Source organism: Stenella coeruleoalba (genome assembly GCF_951394435.1).
Source record: "Stenella coeruleoalba genome assembly, chromosome: 18".
In the NCBI taxonomy this organism is placed as follows: Eukaryota; Metazoa; Chordata; class Mammalia; order Artiodactyla; family Delphinidae; genus Stenella; species Stenella coeruleoalba.
This window is the reverse complement of record NC_137164.1, coordinates 19,044,750-19,067,859: the sequence shown is the minus strand read 5'-3', so window position 1 is coordinate 19,067,859 and position 23,110 is coordinate 19,044,750. Positions and strand designations below refer to the sequence as shown.

Genomic DNA, 23,110 nt, shown 5'->3' with positions numbered 1-23,110 from the left:
AGTGAGAGGCCCGCGTACCAAAAAAAAAGTGAATGGAAGCATGACTAGAAAGTAAGGTTGTTCTTCTTATAGTTTTTGTACCATTTGCCTTTTAAAAATTATGTGCACATTATTTTAGAAGTAAAACTTAATTTACATTAATTTTTTTAAAAAGTCTCCAACCAGAAACCAGTCATTTGTTTTGTTTGTTTTCATTACAACTCTGATTCAGTTGGGATTTTTTTGTTGGTGCATGGCATGCAAACAACTGGAACAGCGTCTATTTTTCCTCCTAAATAGGTAACTAATTCGTCCCAGCATAACTGACTAGTGCTTTTCTTCCCATGATTTGTTAATAGTTATTCATACCAGGATATTTCTATACTATTTGTCCTTGCTCCAGTACCACACTGATTTGAGCTATAGTGGAATGAGTTTACTGTGGTGAAGCTCATTTATTTAAAAAAAAAAAAAGATGTGCAAAGACACAGAGGTTTATAAAAGTAGATGGCTGGTTAAGTGCATGGAGGAATCTAAGAGTAGATAAATAATGCTGAAAGCGCAACAGTAAACAGCATTAGTTAAAGCCAAACTCTGGCCACAGAGCCTCTCGGGAGGAAACAACCTTCACAAGTTTGGACCCGTAGATGCGGGAGACACCAAGCACAAACGAAGAGCGGCGGAAGCCCGGGGGAATCCCACAGTGATTTACGGTCCCTCACCTGCTCAGGGAGATTGGCGGCGGCCCCGGGGGCGGGGTAAAGCAAACGTCACTTCCGGCCTCGGCCCGCGAGGCCCTCTCGCGCTATGACGGCCAGTGCGGAGGCGCGGGGGCGGCGCCCAGGAGTCGGGGTAGGAGTAGTGGTGACCAGCTGCAGGCATCCTCGCTGCGTCCTCCTGGGGAGGAGGAAAGGGTCATTTGGAGCCGGCAAATTCCAACTTCCTGGGGGCCACCTGGAGTTCGGGTAAGCAGCCGCTGCCTGGCGGACGGGGAAAGCGGGAAGTGCACGGAAAGGACGACCTCGCTCCCTGCGTGCGTCCGTGCGTGCGCGCCGACGCTGCGTCGTTTCTCGCGAGTTCCTCTTTTCTCCTCTCGGGCCGGGAGGGGGCACTGCGCTGGGTATGGCTGAAGGAGAGATTTCCTCGTTCCCGTGTGAGCTGCGCCTGCGCCATTAGCTCCTCGCGAGACCTGACGCGGCTGGGAGTTGGCTGGTGAGTTGTGTTTTTCTTACAGCTCGCACTTGAGAGACCGGAAGTTGGTGTTTATAGGCCGCGGTCGATGTAGTTCTGTCAGTTAAGGCTTTTGCACGGTTTGCTGGTGATTTAAACGCACATGGATATATTCCGTGTTTCCTGCTCCAGTAAGTTTAGTTGCGCTCTAACCAAGCGAATGGGCGACTGAAACTCTGGGCCTCAGTTTCTCTTTTTAAAATGGGGAAGTTAGATGCTGTACTCCTTAAGGTCCCTCTCTGCTTTGGCATGTTGTGGTTTGATGATGTGTCAGACCGACAAAGAAAGTTCTACACAAGGGTGAAAAAAGGCTGAGATTGTGCTAGAAGGTGGATTCACCCAGACTCTTGGACTCTTTAATCAATAGAAATTGATAAGATGCCAGATGAGGAATTTAGGCGAAGCTTTATTGGGGGCTCGTGCTGGAGCAAGAGGGAGCGAGAACAAGACACAGGTGCCCCTTGCTCGGCTCCCCTGGAGGGGACGTGGTGGTGGGCTGGTTCCTTAAATGGGGTGAGAATAGGGATGGATCTGCGGGCTGTGCAGGAGGCGCAGCTTAGGTGGCCCGCCTAACCCCCTTGGTGTGTGTGGGAATCATGCGTGGTACCCTGCTTTGCTCTCAGCAGCTCCGAAATGGCAGTTGGTTTGTGGCCTTTTTATAGCTTGTTTATAATTGCCCCAACTGCGCATGCGTGCAGTTATTTTTTTAACCTCTATCTTTGTCCAGGTGCAAGCGCTCTGGTAGATGATCTATCTCAAAGTGAGAATAAAGCGTTTAAGACACAGAGCTTGTTTTTCCTTTTGTATAGAAAGTTTCAAACATACATAAAGATAGAATAGTCAGTGAATCCTCATGTACCCGTTACTCAGTTTGTTCTTGTTTCGTCTTTACTGCTCCTCCCTCCCGGCAAACAGACACACACACCCCTTGTTTTCTAAACTATTTTAAAGGAAAGCGGGCATCTTATTACACCACCCCTAAGTAATTCAGTATCTATCTGTAATAGGCTTTTAAAAAGAAGTAACCACAATACCATTTTCAAACCTTAAAATATTTTATAGCATCTGTTACCCAGTCTGTACTGTTTTCTGCAGTTGTCTTGAAAATGTCTTTTTACTCTTTTGTACCAATTCAGATTAAAGGAAGGGCACATGTTGCATGTGATTGATACATTTTTAAGTCTCTTAATCTAGCAGTACCCGCCCTCCCCTTCTTCCTATGCCATGTTGAATATGGGTCATTTGAATTTCTCACATTATGACTATATTCTTCTAATTCACGTATTTCTTATAAAGTGGTTGTTAGAAGTAGAGGCTTGATCCTAGTGCCTTTTAATCAGACTCAGATCTTTATAGAATATGGAATTCTTATCTTCTAGCACAGGGAATTGTTTAAATGGTCTTCAGAATTTTTAAAAGCATCAATAAGTTTCTCGTTTTTAGATAAGTAAGATAAGCTATCACTTAATAAATAATAAAATGCCTAGATTAAGAATCAAATTGCCCAGACAAGCACACCATATTGTACTTTGTCAGTTTGGGGGGCGGGGGAGCATTAGCCAACGTTAGATCACAAACTAAGCACTATTTAGAATGTGTAATTTCTAGAGTAGTGGTTCGAGATAGTTGTCCTAACAGTAACACAAGACAGTATTGGAGTCTTGACTCATACTGAATGATAATGGCCAAAATTGAACTTTAATGACCTTTTTACTAAGTGCTAGGTGTTATGCTAAGCTCTTCACATGTGTGCTTTCACTTATCTTTGTATAACTGGTAAACTGAGTGGGCTAAATCGATGGGAAACAAACAGGAAGGAAGTAGCTTTATTTTCTCTTTTCATTGTCTTCAAATATGATTTGTCTTTCCCTTCTCTGCTTCTCCATGATGTTTTCTGCAAATTCAATTGTTTTGCTCTTGTTACCAACCTGGGTTCTTGAACTCTTTAATCAATAGAAATTGATAAGACATCAGACAAAAGAATTCAGGCAAGACTTTATTGGGACTCATGCTACAGCATGAGAGGTAACAGGTGCCCTTGCTCGCTCTCTGAGGCAGGTGAGCTGGTCCCTTAAACGGGGTGAGGGTGGGAGTGGATAGGTGCTTTGGGCTGGAGGGGTGGCTTAGGTGATCTCTCCACCCCCTTGGTGGTGCCGGGTGCCTGTGTCGTGTGTGGTACCCTGGTTTTGCTCCTGGTGCCTCAAAAGTGGCAGTTGGGTTTTGGCCTTTTTGTATCTTTGTTCACAGTTTGCCCTAACTGTACATGGGTGCAGTTAGTTTTCGTCGTCTCTTAGAGTTTCTTTGTATTCTGTTGTTCAGGGAGAGGAGATGTTAGTCCAGGTGCAAGCAGTGCAGTAAAGGGTCCCAGTCCCAGCCTGTCTCACTTTCACTTGATTATAAAAGTAAATCGTATTTTGGTTATTATGATCCTCTTCCAGGCATTTAGCTTTCCTTTGTAGTGGGGAAAGGAGGTGTGGGCCATTGTTTTGCTTTCTCTACCTCCTCCTCTTCTCACTGTTTCTGGTTTCTTTTTCTGGTGTGTTGAGGAAGGAGGAGAGGGAGCAAAACTTTTACCTGAGTGGTGCTGCTGTGATCTATGTTATGTGCCCTCTGGGTGCAGTATTCACAGGCGTGCTCTCTTTCTTTCTTTTTTAAAATTTATTTATTTTTGGCTGCGTTGGGTCTTTGTTGCTGCGCGCGGGTTTTCTCTAGTTGCGGCAAGCAGGGCTACTCTTCGTTGTGGTGCGCGGGCTTCAGTAGTTGTGGCTTGCGGGCTCTAGAGCACAGGTTCAGTAGTTGTGGCTCACGGGCTTAGTTGCTCTGAGGCATGTGGGATCTTCCCGGACCAGGGATCCAACCCGTGTCCCCTGCATTGGCAGGAGGATTCTTAACCACTGCGCCACCAGGGAAGTCTGCGTGCTCTCTTTCTTAGGGTGTGTTTATTGGTTGGTTGGAAGTCCTATAAGGATTTCTACACTGCACAGTTCCCTGACATAGGTGACTGACTTTTTGTGACGCTGGCCACCAGCTCCTGCTGTTAGCACACCACGCTACATTTTCTTTGTGACGGGCCCCCCAGCAGTCTCTTGTAGCATCTGCTTGGCCCAAAGAAAACACATGTTGGGAAGGATGCTTTCACTGCTGCCCATTTTCTCTGCTCAGCCATCGTGGGCTGCTTTAGCCACTCTCCTGCCTTCCAAATTCCTAAAGTGGGAATGAGCATCACCTTGTGTATTCACGTGCATCCCTAAACACCACGGGACACATTTCAGATTAACACAAGAGCTCTTTCCCTCCTGCACCTCTACTCTGATGCACTGGGGTAGACCTATGAGGTTCCACAGCTCAGTCTTTAACTGGGGAGTAACATACCAGTACCTCCTTCTTGAGAGTCTCACCCAGTCTTTGTGACTAATTCTCTTGGAGGGCCTCTCACTTGGTTTCAAGGCAGAGCTGGCCCCTCATCAGGAGGAAGAGGAACGTTCCTTCAGGCTGAAAACGCACAACTCTCCTCCCTCCCAAAGATCTGTCTTCTTATGTAGACTGGGTAGTGACGGTAGTTTAGATAATTAGAGATACAAAAATATTCAAGGTAGAAAAGATAGAGAAACAATATTCTTTTTTGCTGAATATCACACTAAAGTGCTTCATAAATATTTGGAAATTTAATCTAAAGTGCATATGAAATGACTTTTAGAAAAACTGAATCACTAATGATTTCTTTTAATAATATTTGTTTTCATTCAATACTCATATTTTATCTGATTGTATAAAATTTCATTTGGAACAATTTCTAAAGGGAGATATTATATATTTTTAGTCTTGTCTCATGTATGAAAACTGCAGTGAAATGTTTTAATTTATATACAGGTTTTTGTAACTTGGAATATCAGCGTTTTTGTCAATATCTAGTTATGGATCATACGTTGAAGGTGAACTAATCACATCAGTGTATTTTAATATTTCGTGAATGCCTGTTGCCTATTGCCCTCAGTTTTGAGCCTTCTGAGCCTTCAGAAAAGACAGTGTCCACTTTTTGGTACAACTAACACAACCCCATGAGAAAGTAGTATTATCTTCTTACTTGTCTAAGGTGGAAAATAATGGACTTTGAACTCAAACCCAGGTCTAGTTGACTCCAAAGCTGTGCTCTTAACTGATATATTAAACCACCTCCTGGTTGCATGCTGCTTCCAGGCACATGAAGTAGTGCTGAATTGGCTAAAAGTTCATTTTTTTGTTCAATATGAAGTCCTTTTGGTCTTCAGATACTTGATATAGGATAAACAGAGTGTCAAAGGAGGGTTGTTGATTTATTGTTGTAAAGCGTGAACCAATTACAGCTCTTTTTGCTTTACACTAGGAATTTCTAGCCAGGAATTTCATGGCAAAAAAAAATGCATAAATAGAATTGAATACGGTGGTGTGTTTCTGTTTTTCAGTGAAAGCTGGGAAGAATGTGCTCAAAGGGAAACCTGGGAAGAAGCAGCTCTTCACCTGAAAAATGTTCGCTTTGCCTCGGTTGTGAATTCTTTCATTGAGGAAGAGAATTACCATTATGTCACTATTTTAATGAAAGGAGAGGTGGATGTGACTCATGATTCAGAACCAAAGAATGTAGAGCCTGAGAAAAATGAAAGTAAGAGAACTATAAATAATGCATTTTCTATGAGAGCACATGGTCTGAAGGAAGATTACGTTATATTGCCATAGGAAGAAAATTAGATTAGAATATAATTATACTTCAGTTAGAATGTAAATATACTTAAATCCTGGATACATAAGGACAGAACAGGAAAGAGAACTGGGCCTAGAGCCAGACTACTTGGTTCGCATCCTGGTTTTTCTACTTAGAGGTTTGTAACCTTGGACAAGTTATTTAGGTCTCTGGGCCTCTTTTCTCACTTGTGACAATAGTACCTACTTCAGATGCGTTGTTGTAAGAATAAAATGAGTTAATACATACAACGGGCCTGGCCTAGTGAACACAGTAAGTACTCAGTAAGCGTTAGTTTTATTGTTAGTGTTTAATTTTGTTTCACACTGATTTTTAAGCAAAACATTTAACGTGACTTCCTCAGTTTTCTCACCTGTGCAAGAGAGGTAAAACTTCCCTTTATAGAGAATGCTTAACCTGACAAAACACTTAGCTGTTACCTTCTGCGTTGAATTGAGTGCTCTGAAAGCTTTAATGACAATAACTGATATTCTGTTATTTACTGTGTACTAAGCATTGTTCTTAGGGCTTTGCATGTATCATCTCTCTTCAGATTTCGTAAAACTGCATGATAAAAGGAACTAAAGAGTAAAATATCAAACTTACTCAGTATATTATTTGCCATAAGAAACCTTATCCAAGTGGTCTCATGTAGGATCACCCCTCTAAACGTTTAATTTCTCCTCTAACAGCGAAAATCTTTTCATTCACAAATACTTGCTGAGTACTGTGTGCCAGACATTGTTCTAAGCACTAAAGGAAAAGTGGTGTTTAAAACAAAGTCCCTGCCCTCCTGGACTTTACATTTTATCTGGGGGGAAAGGCAACAAATTAGCAGATATTTTATGATAGTAATGATAGGAGTAAGAATAAAAATAAAGCTGTGTAAAGATAGTGATGCATGGGTGTTGTGTCAGGTGGGGTGGTCAGGGAGGGCTTCTGTGCAGAAGGAAGTGACATTGCTCGAATGAATAAGTCATGTCTGAAGTGTTTTACAGACTGACTTGATTGAATGAACAGAAGGGCATGTTCTACCCGAAGGCCCGTTGAGTCATATAAGATTTTTTGTAAAATAGGTAACTACTTGGAATCCTTTAAAATGAGCTAGCAAAGTCTGAACTGTTTTTACTCACAGCACTTCTGATACCAAATGTGTGGACTTTTACCCTCACACTAAATAATTCTCCAACTCTCCAGACATCAGTTGAGTGTCCTATAATTCAGTTCAATTCTTACACTGTCTACTTGGATCCGAAAAGTTAAAGAGCTCAGTCCCATGAGACTGCCCCCATTTCCAATGCCAATCTCACGTCCAGGCCTCCTGTACTTTTGACGGCCTGGCTATAAATCGAGGCTCCCACAACCCCCTCTTCGGTAATTTGCTAGAATGTCCCACAGAATTAAGGAAAACACTCTCCTTACATTACCAGTTTGTTTTAAAGGGTACAGCTCAGGAACAGCCAAATGAAAGAGGTAGGGCCAGGTCTGGGGAGGGGGCACGGGACTTTCATGCCCTCTCTGGATGTGCCACCCTCCCAGCACCTCGATGTGTTCAACTCAGAAGCTCTCTGAACCCAGCTGTGTAGAGTTTTTATGGAGGTTCCTATGTAATGGGATTATTATTACTGTGATTGGTTAAATCAATGTCCATTGGCTGTTAACTCAGTCTCCAGCCCCTCTCTCCATCCCTAAGGTGGAGTGTGGGGTGAGAGGTGGGCTGAAAGTTCCAACCCTGTGATCAGGCCTGGGTCTTCCTGGTCACCAGCCCCCATCCTGAAACTCTCCAGGGGTCCTCAGCCACCAGCCATCTCATTAGCATAAACTCAGCATTGGTTGAAAGGAGCTTATTATGGAAACAAAAGATGCTCCTCTGATCCCTATCACTCAGGAAATTACAAAGATTTTAGGAACCCTGCCAGGAAACAGGGATAAAGACCAAATACCTATTTCTTATATCACGATGTCACACAAAGAAACACACAGAAAGTATGCAAAGGCCTTCAGCTGGCCTAGGGTACAACAGAAATTATTCATGCCTTAGGAAGTGGGAGGCAGGATTGTACCAGGTTCACTGGGGGAGCTGATAACCTGGCCAAGGTGCAGGCACTCGGGAGTCTTCGTTTTTTATAATATAAGCATGCAGCCTCTGCCCCATGTTCATCAGGTCCTGGATCTGGATTGCCTGCTTCAGTTTCCTCTAGCCATCTGTTTATACTTAGAAGGATTATCCAGATGCTTCGTTTTCTAGGGGGCCCCTAGGATAAACTTTACTTCAGCTCTCTTGCGACTCAGTTAATTGAGCATCTTGCAGCACATTGTGAGTGTCTCCCTCCCCCTCCTTCTTCTCTCTCTCTCTCTCTCTCTCTCTCTCTCTCTCTCTCTCTCTCTCTCTCTCCAGGGGCATTAAATCTGGGTTTGACCACAATGTGGCCTTTGTAAACTTGGCGTCATATTCAAATAACAGCATGTTTTAAATGATCATCATTCCCTTCTTAAGATCTTCATTCTAAATGCAAATTATGTTTGTATAGCCAAGCTAATGCATAGCATCACTATTGCACTTCATTAGTAGCAGATCTTTTTTTTTTTTTTTTTTTTGCGGTACGCGGGCCTCTCACTGTTGTGGCCTCTCCCGTTGCCGAGCACAGGCTCCGGACACGCTGGCTCAGCGGCCATGGCTCACGGGCCCAGCCGCTCCGCGGCATGTGGGATCTTCTCTGGACCGGGGCACGAACCCGTGTCCCCTGCATCGGCAGGCGTACTCTCAACCACTGCGCCACCAGGGAAGCCCATCATTTTTAAATTTAATTAATTTTTCTTAGTATAGGTTAACTTGCCAAAATAGATATCCTTTGTTTCCTTTCATCTAAAGAAATTGCTTTGATACCTTTCTTTTCTAGGTTGGGAGTGGGTTCCTTGGGAAGAATTTCCTCCCCTAGACCAGCTTTTCTGGCCACTACGTTGTTTAAAGGAACAAGGCTACGATCCATTTAGAGAAGATTTGGATCATCTGGTAGGATACAAAGGAAATCACCTAGAGGTGAACAAGGAGACTCCCTGATTTTTTTTTTTAATGGGTTAGCCAAAAAAAAAAGTTCATCTGGTTTTCCCGTAAGATGGCTCTAGTAGTGCTTAGTTGTGTTTAACTTCTTTCGAAACAATTTTGTTGGATTGTATTGTGACAGCTGTCATATCAGCGTGTATTTAAAAAAACACTTAACAAAATTGGTGAATTTTTGCATAGCCATTTTAATATAGAAGATGGAAGAAAAAAAGCAACATTTTCGGCATATTATGCTTGATTATTTCAAGAAAGGTAAAAATGCAACTGAAACGCAAAAAAAGATTTGCGCAGTGTATGGAGAAGGTGCTGTGACTGAGCGAACGTGTCAAAAGTGGTTTGCGAAGTTTCGTGCTGGAGATTTCTCGCTGGACGATGCTCCACGGTCAGGTAGACCAGTTGAAGTTGATAGCGATCAAATCGAGACATTAATTGAGAGCAATCGACGTTATACCACTCGGGAGATAGCCGATATACTCAAAATATCCAAATCAAGTGTTGAAAATCATTTGCACCAGCTTGGTTATATGAATCGCTTTGACGTTTGGGTTCCACATAAGTTAAGCGAGAAAAACCTTCTTGACCGTATTTCCGCATGCGATTCTCTACTGAAACGTAATGAAAACGTTCCATTTTTAAAACAAATTGTGATGGGCAATGAAAAATGGATACTGTACAATAATGTGGAACGGAAGAGATCGTGGAGCAAGCGAAGTGAACCGCCACCAACCACACCAAAGGCCGGTCTTCATCCAAAGAAAGTGATGTTGTGTATATGGTGGGATTGGAAGGGAGTCCTCTATTATGAGCTCCTTCCGGAAAACCAAACGATTAATTCCAACAAGTACTGCTCCCAGTTAGATCAACTGAAAGCAGCACTCGACGAAAAGCGTCCAGAATTAGTCAACAGAAAACATATAATCTTCCATCAGGATACCACAAGACCGCATGTTTCTTTGATGACCAGGCAAAAACTGTCACAGCTTGGCTGGGAAGTTCTGATTCCTCCACCTTATTCACCAGACATTGCACCTTCGGATTTCCATTTATTTCGGTCTTTACAAAATTCTCTTAATGGAAGAAATTTCAATTCCCTGGAAGACTGTAAAAGGCACCTGGAACAGTTCTTTGCTCAAAAAGATAAAAAGTTTTGGGAAGATGGAATTATGAAGTTGCCTGAAAAATGGCAGAAGGTAGTGGAACAAAAGGGTGAATACATTGTTCAATGAAGTTCTTGGTGAAAATGAAAAATGTGTCTTTTATTTTTACCCAAAAAACCAAAGGAACTTTTTGGCCAACCCATACATAAAAGGCAAAATAAGGTCCTGTAAAAGAATGAAAAATATCTTCATTTCAGAACAGCTCCATTTTAGCTGAAAAGTCCCACACAATTGCCAGTTATTTATTTGGAGTCTCTTAATATACCCAATACCCTTTCAGCCTGTACTCGTGAAAAATTTTCGGGGATTGTGTCATGAATTATATTTCAGACTCAGAAAACGTGATAAATGGTGACGTTGTGGTAATTCTGCTTTCCATATTACTCTGTGGTTTGACTGTGCTGTTTGTCATTACCAGTGTGCGTGGAGGAGAGTGCAGAATTTGTCTTAGTGTTTCAGTTCTAATAGAGAACCTAATTCAGGTGCTAACACAGTATGCCCGTTGCAGAATTTATCACATTTGTTGATTTTCCTCTTTTGTTTTATTTAAGTCAAAAAAATTTTTGGTAATATATTGTGACAGTCCCTGCAACTAGAGCAAACACGACAGGTCTTTAGGGTGTATTTCCCAGATTTCCAGTTGAGAACCTAAAGCAAGGGAAGTGAGACAAACCATCCAGGATCTGTATCCCGTCATTAACAGGCCCTGTCATTTGGGATCTCAGTTGATCTCTCTGAGATTCAGCTTCCTTATGTGTAAAATGCGATTAGACTAGGGCAGTGGATCTCAAAGTGTGGCCCGGGGAAGTCCTCAAGACCCTTTCAAGGGCCCTCAGGGTTAAAGCTGTTTTTGTCATATGAAGACTTCATTTGCTTTTTTCATTCTCATTCTTTCCTGAGTGTACAGAGGAGTTTGCATGTTGTGTGATACTGTAGCAGACTGAATGCAAAGCAGACATGAGAGTGTAGCTCTCTTTTATTAAGCTAGATGTGAAAGAAACTGACAAAAATGTAAAACAGTGCCACTCTTCTCACTGGTTCTTTTGCTTTTTTTTTTAAGAAAAATAGCTATATTTTTTATAAAAATTATGTTAACATATAATGGTTTTGAGTTATGGGTTTTTGTTATTTGTAAATAAATTAATAAAAGAATTCTTAAAATTTCTTGGTTTTAATTCCTAATATGGTTCTATCACTAGATAAAATCCTACAAAAACAAGAACTCTTTGGGGTCCTTAGTAATTTTTTTTTTAAATGAAGTATAGTTGTTTACAATGTTGTGTTTCAGGTATACAGCAAAGTGATTCAGATATATATTAATACACACACACACACACACTCACACACATTCCTTTTCAGATTCTTTTCTGTTATAGGTTATTACAAGATACTGAATATAGTTCCCTGTGCTATACAGTAGGTCCTTGTTGTTTATTTTATATCTAATATTAGTGTATTTGTTAATCCTAAACTCCTAATTTGTCCCTCCCCTCCCTCTTTCCCCTTTGGTAATCATAAGTTTTTTTTCTATATCTGTGAGTCTCTGTTGCTGTTTTGTAAATAAGTTCATTTGTATCATTTTTTTAGATTCTTCATATTAGTGATATCATATGATTTACTTCACTTGGTATGATAATCTCTAGGTCCGTCCATGTTGCTGCAAATGGCATTATTTCATTCCTTTTTATGGTTGAGTAATATTCCATTGTATATATGTGCCACATCTTCTTTATCCATTCATCTGTCGATGGACACTTAGGTTGCTTCCATGTCTTGGCTATTGTAAATAGTGCTGCTGTGAACATTGGGGGTGTGTGTATCTTTTTTAATTCATTGTCATCTTTTCTGGATATCTGCCCAGAAGTGGGACAGCTGGATCATATGGCAGCTCTATTTTTAGTTTTTTAAGGAACCTCCATATTCTCCATAGTGGCTGCACCAATGTACATTCCCACCAACAGTATCAGAGGGTTCCCTTTTCTCCACACCCTCCTCAGCATTTATTATTTGTAGACTTTTTGATGATGGCCATTCTGACTGGTGTGAGGTGATACCTCATTGTAGTTTTGATTTGCATTTCTCTAATAATTAGTGATGTTGAGCATCTTGTCCTGTGCCTCTTGGCCATCTGTATGTTTTCTTTGGAGAAATGTGTGTTTAGGTCTTCTGCCCATTTTTTGATTGGGTTGTTTTTTTGATATTGAGCTATATGAGCTGTTTGTGTATTTCGGAAATCAAGCCCAACATTGGTTGCATCATTTGCAAATATTTTCTCCCAGTCTGTAGGTTGTCCTTTTGTTTATGGTTTCCTTTGCTGTGCAAAAGCTTATAAGTTTGATTAGGTCCCATTTGCTTATTTTTGCTTTTATTTCTTTTGCCTTGGGAAGCCAATCTAAGAAAACATTGGTACAGTTTATGTCAGAGAGTTTTGCCTATGTCCTCTTCTAGGAGTTTTATGGTGTCGTGTCTTATTTAAGTCTTTAAGCCATTTTGAGTTTATTTTTGTGTATGGTGAGAGGGAGTGTTCTAACTTCATTGATTTACATGCTGCTTTCCAACTTTTCCAACACCACTTGCTGAAGGGAGACTCTTTTCTCCGTTGTATATTCTTGCCTCCTTTGTGGAAGATTAACTGACCATAGGTGTGCGGGCTCATTTCTGCACTCTCTGTTCTGCTCCATTGATCCATATGTCTGTGTCTGTGCCAGTACCACGCTGTTTTGATACTCTAGTATTGTCTGAAGTCTGGGAAGGTTATGCCTCCAGCTTGTTCTTTTCCCTCAGGATTGCTTTGGCAATTCTGGGTCTTTTGTGGTTCCATATAAATTTTAGGATTATTTGTTCTGGTTCTGTGAAAAATGCTTGAGTAATTTGATACAGATTGCATTAAATCTGTAGATTGCTTTGGGTAGTATGGCCACTTTAATAAGATTCTTCCAATCCAAGAGCATGGGGTATCTTTCCATTTTTTTTTGGAATCATCTTCAGTTTCATTTATCAGTGTTTTATAGTTATCAGCATATAAGTCTCTCACCTCCTTAGTCAGGGTTATTCCTAGGTGGGTTTTTTTACATGATTTTAAAAGGGATTGTTTTTTCACTTTCTGATATTTCATTGTTAGTGTAAAGAAATGCAACAGATTTATGTATATTAATCTTGTATCCTGCTACCTTGCTGAATTCATTTATCTAATAGTTTTTGTGTTGAGTCTTTAGGTCCTTAGTAATTTTTAAGAGTGTAACAGGATCCAAAACCAAAAAGTTTGAGAACTGCTGGATTAGGCCATGAACTCACATCCTTTTCTTTATGAGCCCATTTCTGTAAAATCCCTTGCTTCTCCTAAAGCTGGTTACATTTGAATTTTGCCCTTTCAACAGACTCAAATACTGTTGTAATATGTGTTACAAAAGAATCTTTCTTCAGTGAATGAAGATCATTTTTAAAGTTATTTTCTTTTTTTTTTTAATATTTATTTATTTGGCTGCATCAGGTCTTAGTAGCGGCACACGGGATCTTCACTGTGGCATGCGGGATCTTAGTTCCCCAACCAGGGATCGAACCTGCGTCCCCTAATTGGAAGGCGGATTCTTAACCACTGGACCACCAGGGAAGTCCCTAAAGTTGTTTTCTTAATTGCTTACGTTTTCAAAGTTATATACGCACATTGTATAGTTTACCATTTACAAATCTCATTTTCTATTTTAACAGACTTTTTTTTAAGAGTGTGAGAGGAGCCCAAGTGAAATTAGTGTATATTCCTTGAACTTATGAATTTCAGTTTTTCCTACTCCTGTTTGATTACTCCATATCCTTCTGTTGCTTGCTCATTAATTTTACTCCCTTCCTCAACTGACATAATCCTTGTTTGTCCCTGGCTCCTCCCTAAATGATAGACATGGGAGGCTTGATAAGAAGAACCCAGGCTGCCTTGTAGGTGAAACTCCTCCATGGCTTTATCCCAAATATAGTTGATTGGGAATTCATTGATATATGTCTTTATGCCAGTACTTATCCAAGCAGGTGTTTTATAGTTTCAGAAACTTATCACAAACCTGAGGAGTTTTTTCTGTATCTGCTACTTTTCAATTTTTAGTAGACAAACTCATTAGGAGCTTGTGAGGTTTTCCATTTGTTTGTTTTAAATTCACCAAATTAGACATGAAGGTCTATTTCAATGAAAAGAAAAAAACCAACCTGGGCCCTTATTTATAGTAAAAAGTAAAAAGCTAAGTTTCATGTTAGAGGGGGATTGCACTTACTCGGCACCCAGCATGCTCAGTGGCATCCAATAATCACTCTGTAAATTTCTCTCTAAAAGAGTGAATGACCAGAGCAGGATTTAGAGCTCTTTAAGTAAGCAGTTAATTCTTAAATGTTTTGAGAATTGCCTTTAATTGAAAAAACTACTACTACTCGCAGTATTCTCATGAAATGTCTATACCTCACTCTGCCAGGATACTGGCAAGTCTGAAATAGCTCTTCATGTATTTGCTAAATCAAGCCCCGAGGTGTCCTCTATCCCAAGATAGGCAAGTGCTCCTACACTGACCCTCACAACATCCGAGCAGAGGTCTGCCCAGCGGAGCATCATGTGAATTCGGCCTCCCTGAGATCCACCTGGAAGAGGCAGTTCTTCATTATCTGGACTGCCAGCTTTCCAGATAAGGCGAATATTCCTTCAGATGAAATATTCTCTTCTTGGGGGCATCAAGGATCATTTAGGGATCGTGGAGAAGGAGAGCTCAGGGAGTCATCTGTAAGGGAGGAAACAAAGTCTTCCAACATAAACTCAATCATATATTGATGCTGCCTCTTTTATTTTTAAATTATTTATGTTGTACTTAGAAATCAGTGTTGCACTTGAGTAGTGCTTGTGAAAAATGCAAATTAAAAATAACAGTAGGCATTGACTGAGAGGTGTGTACTAAGCTTTCCATTTTATGTACCTCAAGAAATTGAACACGTAAGTTAAGGCCCCCCATAAACATTTAATTTGCATCTACTATGTGCCAAATATTGTGGTAGATGCTTAATAATATTTACACTGTAAATTGAATCTATCACACTTCCTTAATGCCAAATTCCCATTCTAGATTTCCCATTTTTATGTTTAAAATGTTTAAGTATTTGGCTTTCTGCATAATGTCACTTAATAGCTTTATATGCACTAAGTTATATCACTCCTCATTTTATTTACAAGAACAATTTATGGGCAAACAGAACTAAGTAGCAAGCAAGCCAAGCTTATCACCAGATTCAATTTGCCTTGGTATTCTGTCCTCTATTCTTCTGTTTTTCTTTACAGATTCACTTTCCACCTATTGTTTAATGGCTCCGCAAACAACATTATCTTCAGCTCAAACCTTTTTCCTAAACTCCAGATCACACACCAATCACACACCAGTCATCTCTAGGTGAGATTTTCTCTGTCCTTCTCACTTGATACATTACGAACTGAATTTCCTCTTGTATTCCTCGAAGGGAATGCCTCTACCATCTGCTTAGTTGCTCAGATTAGTTTCCTTTTCCCCACATAAAGCAGTCTCTGTCCATTCTGTTTCTTTCATGCCTCTTGGATCCATTCTTATCACATTGTCCTGGTTGCCTCTCCCCTGGTCCAGGTCCTTCATCATCTTCTCTCCTGTTCCTGCAGCTGTACCCTCAGACTGATTGATTGAGGTAAAATACACAACATAAAATTTACCATCTTAACCCTCTGACTCATCTTTGACAGTACTCCTAGAATGACTTCTCAGAATCATAAATTTGGTCGTGTCTCTTGTCTTCCCAAACTTTTTGAGAAGTTCCCCATTGCTTGTATGAAAAATCCTTGACATGCAAGGTCTTTCATAATTTCTCTATAGTAACTTTCCCACCATATCCACATCACTTTTTCACTCTACTACATTCCAGGTGTGTTTCTTTGTGCTTCCTCAAGTGTACTTCGCCAGTGTGTCTGCAGCTCCTTGTGAACTGAATGTCACTCCCACCCTCAGTCTGCCTCAACAAAACCTTACCAATTTTTCATACTGCACTTCAAGGGTCCCTTCCTCTGTGAAGCTTTCTAGACTCAACCAGGCTGACTTTCACATACCACGCCTTACACTATTTCTGCTGCAGTTTAACTTCAGTGGTGGCTTTTGAATTAGTGAGGCTGTAGGCTTAAGTGATATGTGACACTTGTGTTCTTCTAAAGTCATCTACTTTTGCCTTCTTGTATAACTTGGTTTAATTTCTAATGGGTTGAATTCACTCCCAAAGCATTTGTGAAATAATAGATTCTGCAGATAAAATGCTCCCAAATCAGCCTTCTTAAAAATGGCTGAAAATAGGTGCTCGTTTATAGTGCATAGTTTGCATAAGCACTGTTTGTATGAATGAAGAGGAAACATGTCCACATTTCAGGGATCAGGTGTGATTCTCGGGGTATTTACTGTGGCTGAGCACCACCGTTGATTATTTGCAGTCTTGAGCTTGGTTCAGTGCCTGTGAACTGCAGCACATGCCTTGCTGTGTTCTGTTGATTGCTTGCCTCCCCGGGGAAAGTAAACTTCAGGCTGGAGACTGTGTGTATTATACACACAGCAGCCAGTGGTGACTGGGAGTACTAAATGCCCAGTGTGTGCTGGTTGAGTGAAAAATTGACCTTCTAGTAGTTCTTAACTAGTCCTTGTCCTGGGCTGGAACAAGACAAGTAGTGCTGAGCATACTCAGAGAAGGGAATGCAAATGTTGTTCCAGGTATTTGGAGGGACATAAAGGAGAACTGTTTCTATAGGTGTAGGGAGAGAGGAGCTAGAGTCTGAAATAGAAACAGAGTTGCCTTGGAGGTTAAAGACCTGCACAAAGTCCGAAACCAGGTGGGGGAAGCTGAAATCCAAACGTCCGTTTACCAACAGTGAGGAATAATGAGGACAAGTTCCTGTGTTTTGGGGGAAAATGCTAAATAACGTGTATGTGAAACGTGCCTTAAAATGAAAGTTTAATGTGCTTAATTTATAAGATGGCTCTTGAGATCTTGCTGGAGGTATTATATAACATATGATATATAAGTCCTATTAACTTTCTAGAATATTTTTAAAAATCCAAGTTCTGAGATACATTTAGACCCGAGGGTTTTGGATGAGGGGTTGTAGAGCTGTACAGATAAACGCCAAGTGAGCATGTATACAGCAGCGTGATTTCTTTGAGGTACATGTGAAATTTCCACTTGTTTTCTAATCCACTGAACCATCAACTCATAAGGAATCTCTATATTAATTAGTCCTATTTTTCCATTTGGGTTTATTTTTTTTATGTTCTTAGTCTCTGTTGGTTTATAAGTAAAAATCCCTGGAGGGAAGAGGTGCTAAGATTCTTGAATTGTGAATGGCAAGTGACTGACAAGGATCTTAAAGGCTTTAAGGTCCCAGTACTTAGATTTGGATGTGAAGGCCTCACACAGATTCCCATTCAGCAGGTAAGAAGCACGTTCTTGAATCTGCCTTCTAACGGCCACCACAGTAATTTGGATACGCTTGGTTTGTGGCCAGACTTTGAGAAATACCACTTTCAAGACAGTTAAAATGTAACCAACATGGCCATTGTGCTTTGCACAAGTCTGACATCCTTCATATGGGGTATGCTTTTTCTTTTTACAATATTCTTATTTTTTTCAAACAAAATGTATATAATGTGTATTTTTTTTTAAGATAAAAGTCTACACCAAAATGTTAATTGATATAATCTCTGGGTAGAATGCTAATTTCATTGTGTCTCCTTTATGCTGAACCATATTTGCTAAATTTTCCACAAAAGATCAGGAAAAAGAGTAAAGAGTGCAATACTGTCTAAAACTGATAAGTCAAAATATAGCTGTATAAGCATATTATTTAAACATGGATGTTAACCACCAGAAGTTAAAAGTGATTCCTTCTGGGAACTGTCATAAGAGGGAAGGTGAAGGCCAGAGTGTTTTCCATTCTACAACCTTTCATACAATTTGTTATGCTTGTTATGACATTATGGTAAGTTTTCAATTAGTTTAAAAAACTACTTCATTTTATTTCTTCTAAGAATGGCAGTGTGTGCCTTTAAGAAACCTACCAAAGTTGGTATTACTAGTTCAGATGTATACATTACCTCATGTTCATTCATCCTCCAAATTCTAAAGTATGTACAAAATGCAACTGGATTTACAGAAATATCCTACCTATGCTGAAATTTAAAAAAAAAAAAGCATAGAAAGTACAAACAAAAGTGAGTTTACTTACAAAATATACAATAATTACAAATAGTACAAATTGAGACAATTTCTCCTGTTCCTGAGACAGACGCTAACGGCCTTTACTTTCAAATGAGGGTTTCTGTTATTCTGAGTTATGCACATTCAGTGATCCGCTGCCTTTGTTTATGCTTTTCTAAATAATTCCAGGAGGCCTATTAGTGATATGTACATGGGTCATTTCCCTAAAATCTTATTTCCAGAACTCTTATGCACAAGTCCAACACAACTGAAATAGAACAAGACAACAATGAACTGAATAATCTTTTTTTCCAACAGTAAATTTTGATTTTCTCTAAATATTCACCTAGTGGTTTAGAACTGAAACCATGCTTTTTGGCTTTAAAAAGGAAGTCCACTGTGATTTTTAATAGGCAGCACAATTCCACTATAGCCGATTATCACCTGGCTATTTTTACAGGTTTGCAATTATTTAAGAAACAGAATTCTATAGTATTCAATTCTGTATGTTTTTGTCTTATGCTTTTTTAATCAGAGTCACTACTACTGCTTGAGGAGTCTGTTGACATAACCTCTACATCATCTTCATTTTCTTTGTTATGTCCTGGAGGTTCCAACAAAAAGTCATTACTGTGATTTGGTGGTAACATATTCATTGCTATGTCATTTGACTGCCATGGATACTGTGGGGCAAGGACATCTGGAGAAAAGAAAGAAGCACATATGAGAACATCTTTACTAAAAATTAATTTACTTCTTAGTTATACTTTCCTTCATGCAAATAATCTGGAGTAAAATTTCTTAAAAGGCTAGAAATCAAAATATACATTTGGCCAATAATCAAATTTATCATGGAAAAATCTGATGTTTTAGTATCGTGATGTTTAGACTCTGGTTTATTTTTTTTAAATCATACTTTCCTATAGTCACTATTCAAGATGTTCATAATTTCAAATCGAATGTCTCATGTCTATACATATTTTATGCACATATATAATAAGTCATATATAGTACTTTCTATATATTCTCTCTCTATATATTATAAGTAGCTAATGTAAACTATACTGTGTATTCCAGTTTAAACTGCCTCTTAAGCTTCAATTCCACTCTTCTCCCTGGACCCTGAAAACACTTCTCCTTTGCCAGCAGCCACAATGTTAAGCTCTGTCAGTAGAGGGCACTGCAAGGACTCTACAGGAGGAACAGGCTTCCCTTCTGGGATCCTGCGTTTCCCTCCTGTGGTGTCTGGTGGGTGTGTAGGACATCAGTGGCATCCCAGTTGGATGACTTCCCAGCAAGTCTCCCTTGGACCCTAGTGGATAATTTCCTACTTGCCGGCTCTGGCCTGTGACACCTCATCTAACTTCTCTGCCATCCAACAGGCCAGAGCTACACCTTTTCCACTCCGGGCTGAATATATCAGCCTTGGGATGGGGAGTGGGGGTGGGGGGGGGGAGCCTCTTCTCAGTCATTCCCTTCCTTGGCTATCTGCCTCATCCTACATGCAGTAGCTGCCCCCTGCATCTGTTATTACTGCATTTAGAAAATATACTTCTCTTTACTGTCTCGTAGTTAGTACCTGGTTACTACTCAGTAGCTCTTTACATTTTCCTTCATATTTGCTGGTGTGGTTTCTGCCTCCTGCCTGGACCTGACTGGCATATTATGACACAGTAAAACCACAATGAGAAAAATGAGGAGATACCAAGGGAAACTAATGCACAGTGACTTCCCAGTTTGTACTTTAGATAGTTAACAACAGCGATGTTTATAAAATTATTTTTAATAACACAGGGACAGCCTTACAATGAAATGTTAAGCATAAAAAAGCATTATCTACAGTATGTTTTTAGCGATGTAAAAAATACACGAAAAAACATGAAATATGTAAAATATTAAAACTGCTCAAAAAAGAGCAATTTTCCCCTTTTTTATGCCTTTTAAAAAACTTTTAATATGTTCTACCAGATCAAAACAAAACAAGTCACCTACAAAAGGTAAAAGGGGAACATAAAATAAACATAAGAACAGTACAAACCTATATGCAAAATCTGAGGAAGGCTGAAGTTCAGAATGAGCTGAGTCTCACAAAAAGTGATACTCTATTTAGGTATTAAAACGCCCATAAAAAGCTTTGTTAGTCACTTTGTTAATCTGGGGTTTTTTCACAAGTGTGCTCACTTGGTATTCTTTAAACTGAACATACATACATCTTATCCTGTTTATAAAATATACTTCATTTTAAAAAGCTATGTTTGGAGCTTAGTTAATGAGGCCTAATTCCTGAGGAAAATGGCACATAAAATCAGTTTATTCTAATTTCATAGCCTCCATCTAGAACAGTCTTTAAACTAGAGGAAGCAGAGAGGATAAACTGGTAGAGAACCTAGCAACTAAAATGAGTTGGGTCCAGACCCTCAAACTTGTTCAGATCTCTGTCTTCCTCATCATTTCTGGAAAAAACCTTTGTTTGAAAGCATTATTCTGATTAACGTTACCTGGCAATCTGCCTGCTGCAAGTGCGTCCCCTGGTAGATGACCGTTCACTCCATTAGTGGAAGGGTTGTTCATCTGGCCCAATAATCCACTTCTCATCTCCAAATCAGTTGGGTATGGTCTCCGTGGGTCCCCTAAAAAATAAGACTGCTTTTAATTCAGTCACATATGAAAATAAGCTTTGATACCTTCTCTGAAATATTGATTTTCCTTGGTTCACTTTGAAGAACTCAAGCCACATTTTCAATTTTGGAATATGAAGGTCATCTTATCAATTGTTATTAAGACATAATATATTAAAATTTTAAATACATGTATTTTTATTTCTTCTCTAGATCTTCACAATAATACACTATTCTCTATATGAAAAGAAGTCTCTCATTTAAGCAAACATTCCAAATGACAAAGAAAAGTATAATCTTGAGTCTTCTAAATTAAAACCTTTTCCTAACCAACCTCTTTGATCACGTAATTTAAAGACTAATTCCTGGGGATTTCCCTGGCGGCCCAGTGGTTAAGACTCCGCACTTCCACTGCAGGGGGCGCGGGTTCCATCCCTGGTCCAGGAACTAAGGTCTCACACGCCGCATGCTGCGGGGAGGTTGGAAGGAAAGCTAATTCCTGTAACATTCCAGTGGAGTATCAGGAGCCAATAACATTCATTTCCAATCATGAAAGCACACTTTTTAGTTCTGGGTTGATGAAAACTTGGCCAGATTTGGACCAATTTTTTGGTAATATTTTCTCACCAACTCCAGATTATTTATCCTCCAAAACCGTAGCTACCCTTAGTGTTTCAGGTATGGCAAAATACCACCGTCAGGACTGACTAGAGCTGAGATAACTACCTCCCATTCCTCCCAAAAGGCTGCTGCTCTACCTGACGTCTCTGCTGTCAGTATATGTAGCAAGGGACTTCCCTGATGGCGCAGTAGATAAGACTCTGCGCTCCCAATGCAGGGGGCCGGGGTTCAATCCCTGGTCGGGGAACTAGATCCCACATGCCACACAGCAACTAAGAGTTGGCATGCCGCAACTAAGGAGACCGCCTGCAGTGACTAGGGAGCCCACGTGTCGCAACTAAGACCTGATGCAACCAAATAAATAAATAAAAGTTAAAAAAATATATATATATATGTGGCAGTTTATTTCTCTGCTATTTCTAATTACTCCAGCTCTCTGCAGTCCTGTGTGTCTGCTGCTGGGTGTCCAGTGCTTCATCTTTATCCCCTAAGAGTCGGGACTGTCTCTTTCTCAGGCTGGAACCCTTGTGGAAATCCTAATGGCTCAAAAAAGTTAGCTTCTGGCCAGCCTGGGTTTTACAGGTATATAAATCTATAGCTTTAGAATCATCACATATTATACTTTTAAAATTTATTAATTACTTATTTTTTTTAAAAAAGGGAAAGAAACAGTTTCCAGTGGCAACAGCTTTGTAGAAAACCAAACTGATAAAACCCCATGGCCTATATTATCACTTATAAGACACTAAAGATGTGAAAATATGAAACATGTTTCTAAGGATAAATACATTCCATATTTAAATCTTTTCTTCCTATTTTTGTGTACAGTCACCTAAGAATTTTCAAAACCACATGTATCTAGTAAAAAGAGAATTACTTTTACCTGGGACCCAGGTCAGTGGGGCACACACAGCATTACTTGCACTAATCCTATGTGCATACTTAATTATTTCTTCAGAGGAGATAGCACCTGAGAGAGTCAAGAGGATAGTGTTAACATTTCAGTCTAGTAAACATACAAGTTTGTCAGTGCATACATCACAGATATACTTCATACTTAAAATATATACATTAGGTTAAAAAAGTACACTAGTAAATAATATGTATAGCACAACCTGGTTTTTATTTTAGAATATATGTATTTGTATTGTTCTTGTTACGTATGTATTACAGATCTAAGAAAAATCTGGAAGAACACACATCAAACATTTAACAGCAGTTAATCTAAAATAGGACAAGAGGCGAGTTAGATGTAAATCATACCTACAAATCATTAAAAGTAACCAAAGTCTTCATTATAATTCTGACTTTTAGTATGCAATCTAAAAGATCCAAAATGGAAGCCTTTGAAAGAGAGAAGCAGGACAGGACGAGAAGCCATGCTGAGCCTCTCGAAGCACCACTACATGTGCACACATCCCAAAGCCTTATCTAGTTCTGACTTCACAGTCTTTCAAGATCCACCTCAAATCCCATTTGCTTCCAGCCCATGTTCTCCTCT

At 39.8% G+C, this 23,110-nt stretch overlaps 3 protein-coding genes across 11 annotated transcripts in view; 1 reads left to right on the top strand and 2 right to left on the bottom strand.

The window, feature by feature from the left end:
- SUCLA2 (succinate-CoA ligase ADP-forming subunit beta) overlaps positions 1-786 on the bottom strand; it is a 78,241-nt gene extending 77,455 nt beyond the window's left edge. The window contains exon 1 of the mRNA XM_079903450.1: positions 702-786. The gene's annotated coding sequence lies outside the window, so the exon portion shown is untranslated. The remainder of the gene's footprint in view (positions 1-701) is intronic.
- On the top strand, positions 714-13,771 carry NUDT15 (nudix hydrolase 15). 2 transcript variants are annotated; one of them, XM_079903461.1, is made up of 3 exons: positions 714-944; positions 5,652-5,848; positions 13,638-13,771. In XM_079903461.1, the coding sequence occupies exons 1-3, from the start codon at positions 787-789 to the stop codon at positions 13,718-13,720; spliced, it is 438 nt and encodes a 145-aa protein (XP_079759587.1). In that variant the 5' UTR covers positions 714-786; the 3' UTR covers positions 13,721-13,771. The 2 variants fall into 2 exon arrangements, with proteins under 2 accessions (XP_079759587.1, XP_079759586.1); XM_079903460.1 differs by lacking the exon at positions 13,638-13,771 and adding an exon at positions 8,827-9,016.
- A 4,006-nt stretch (positions 13,772-17,777) lies between these two features.
- The window catches only part of MED4 (mediator complex subunit 4), a 204,543-nt gene continuing 199,210 nt past the window's right edge, over positions 17,778-23,110 (bottom strand). For all 8 annotated transcript variants that reach the window (XM_079903452.1, XM_079903454.1, XM_079903453.1 and 5 more), the window contains 3 exons: positions 22,493-22,579; positions 20,869-21,000; positions 17,778-19,070 (listed from right to left, as the gene is read on the bottom strand). In XM_079903452.1, coding sequence (XP_079759578.1) covers positions 18,898-19,070; positions 20,869-21,000; positions 22,493-22,579 — 392 coding nt within the window. In that variant the 3' untranslated portion in view covers positions 17,778-18,897. The remainder of the gene's footprint in view (positions 19,071-20,868; positions 21,001-22,492; positions 22,580-23,110) is intronic.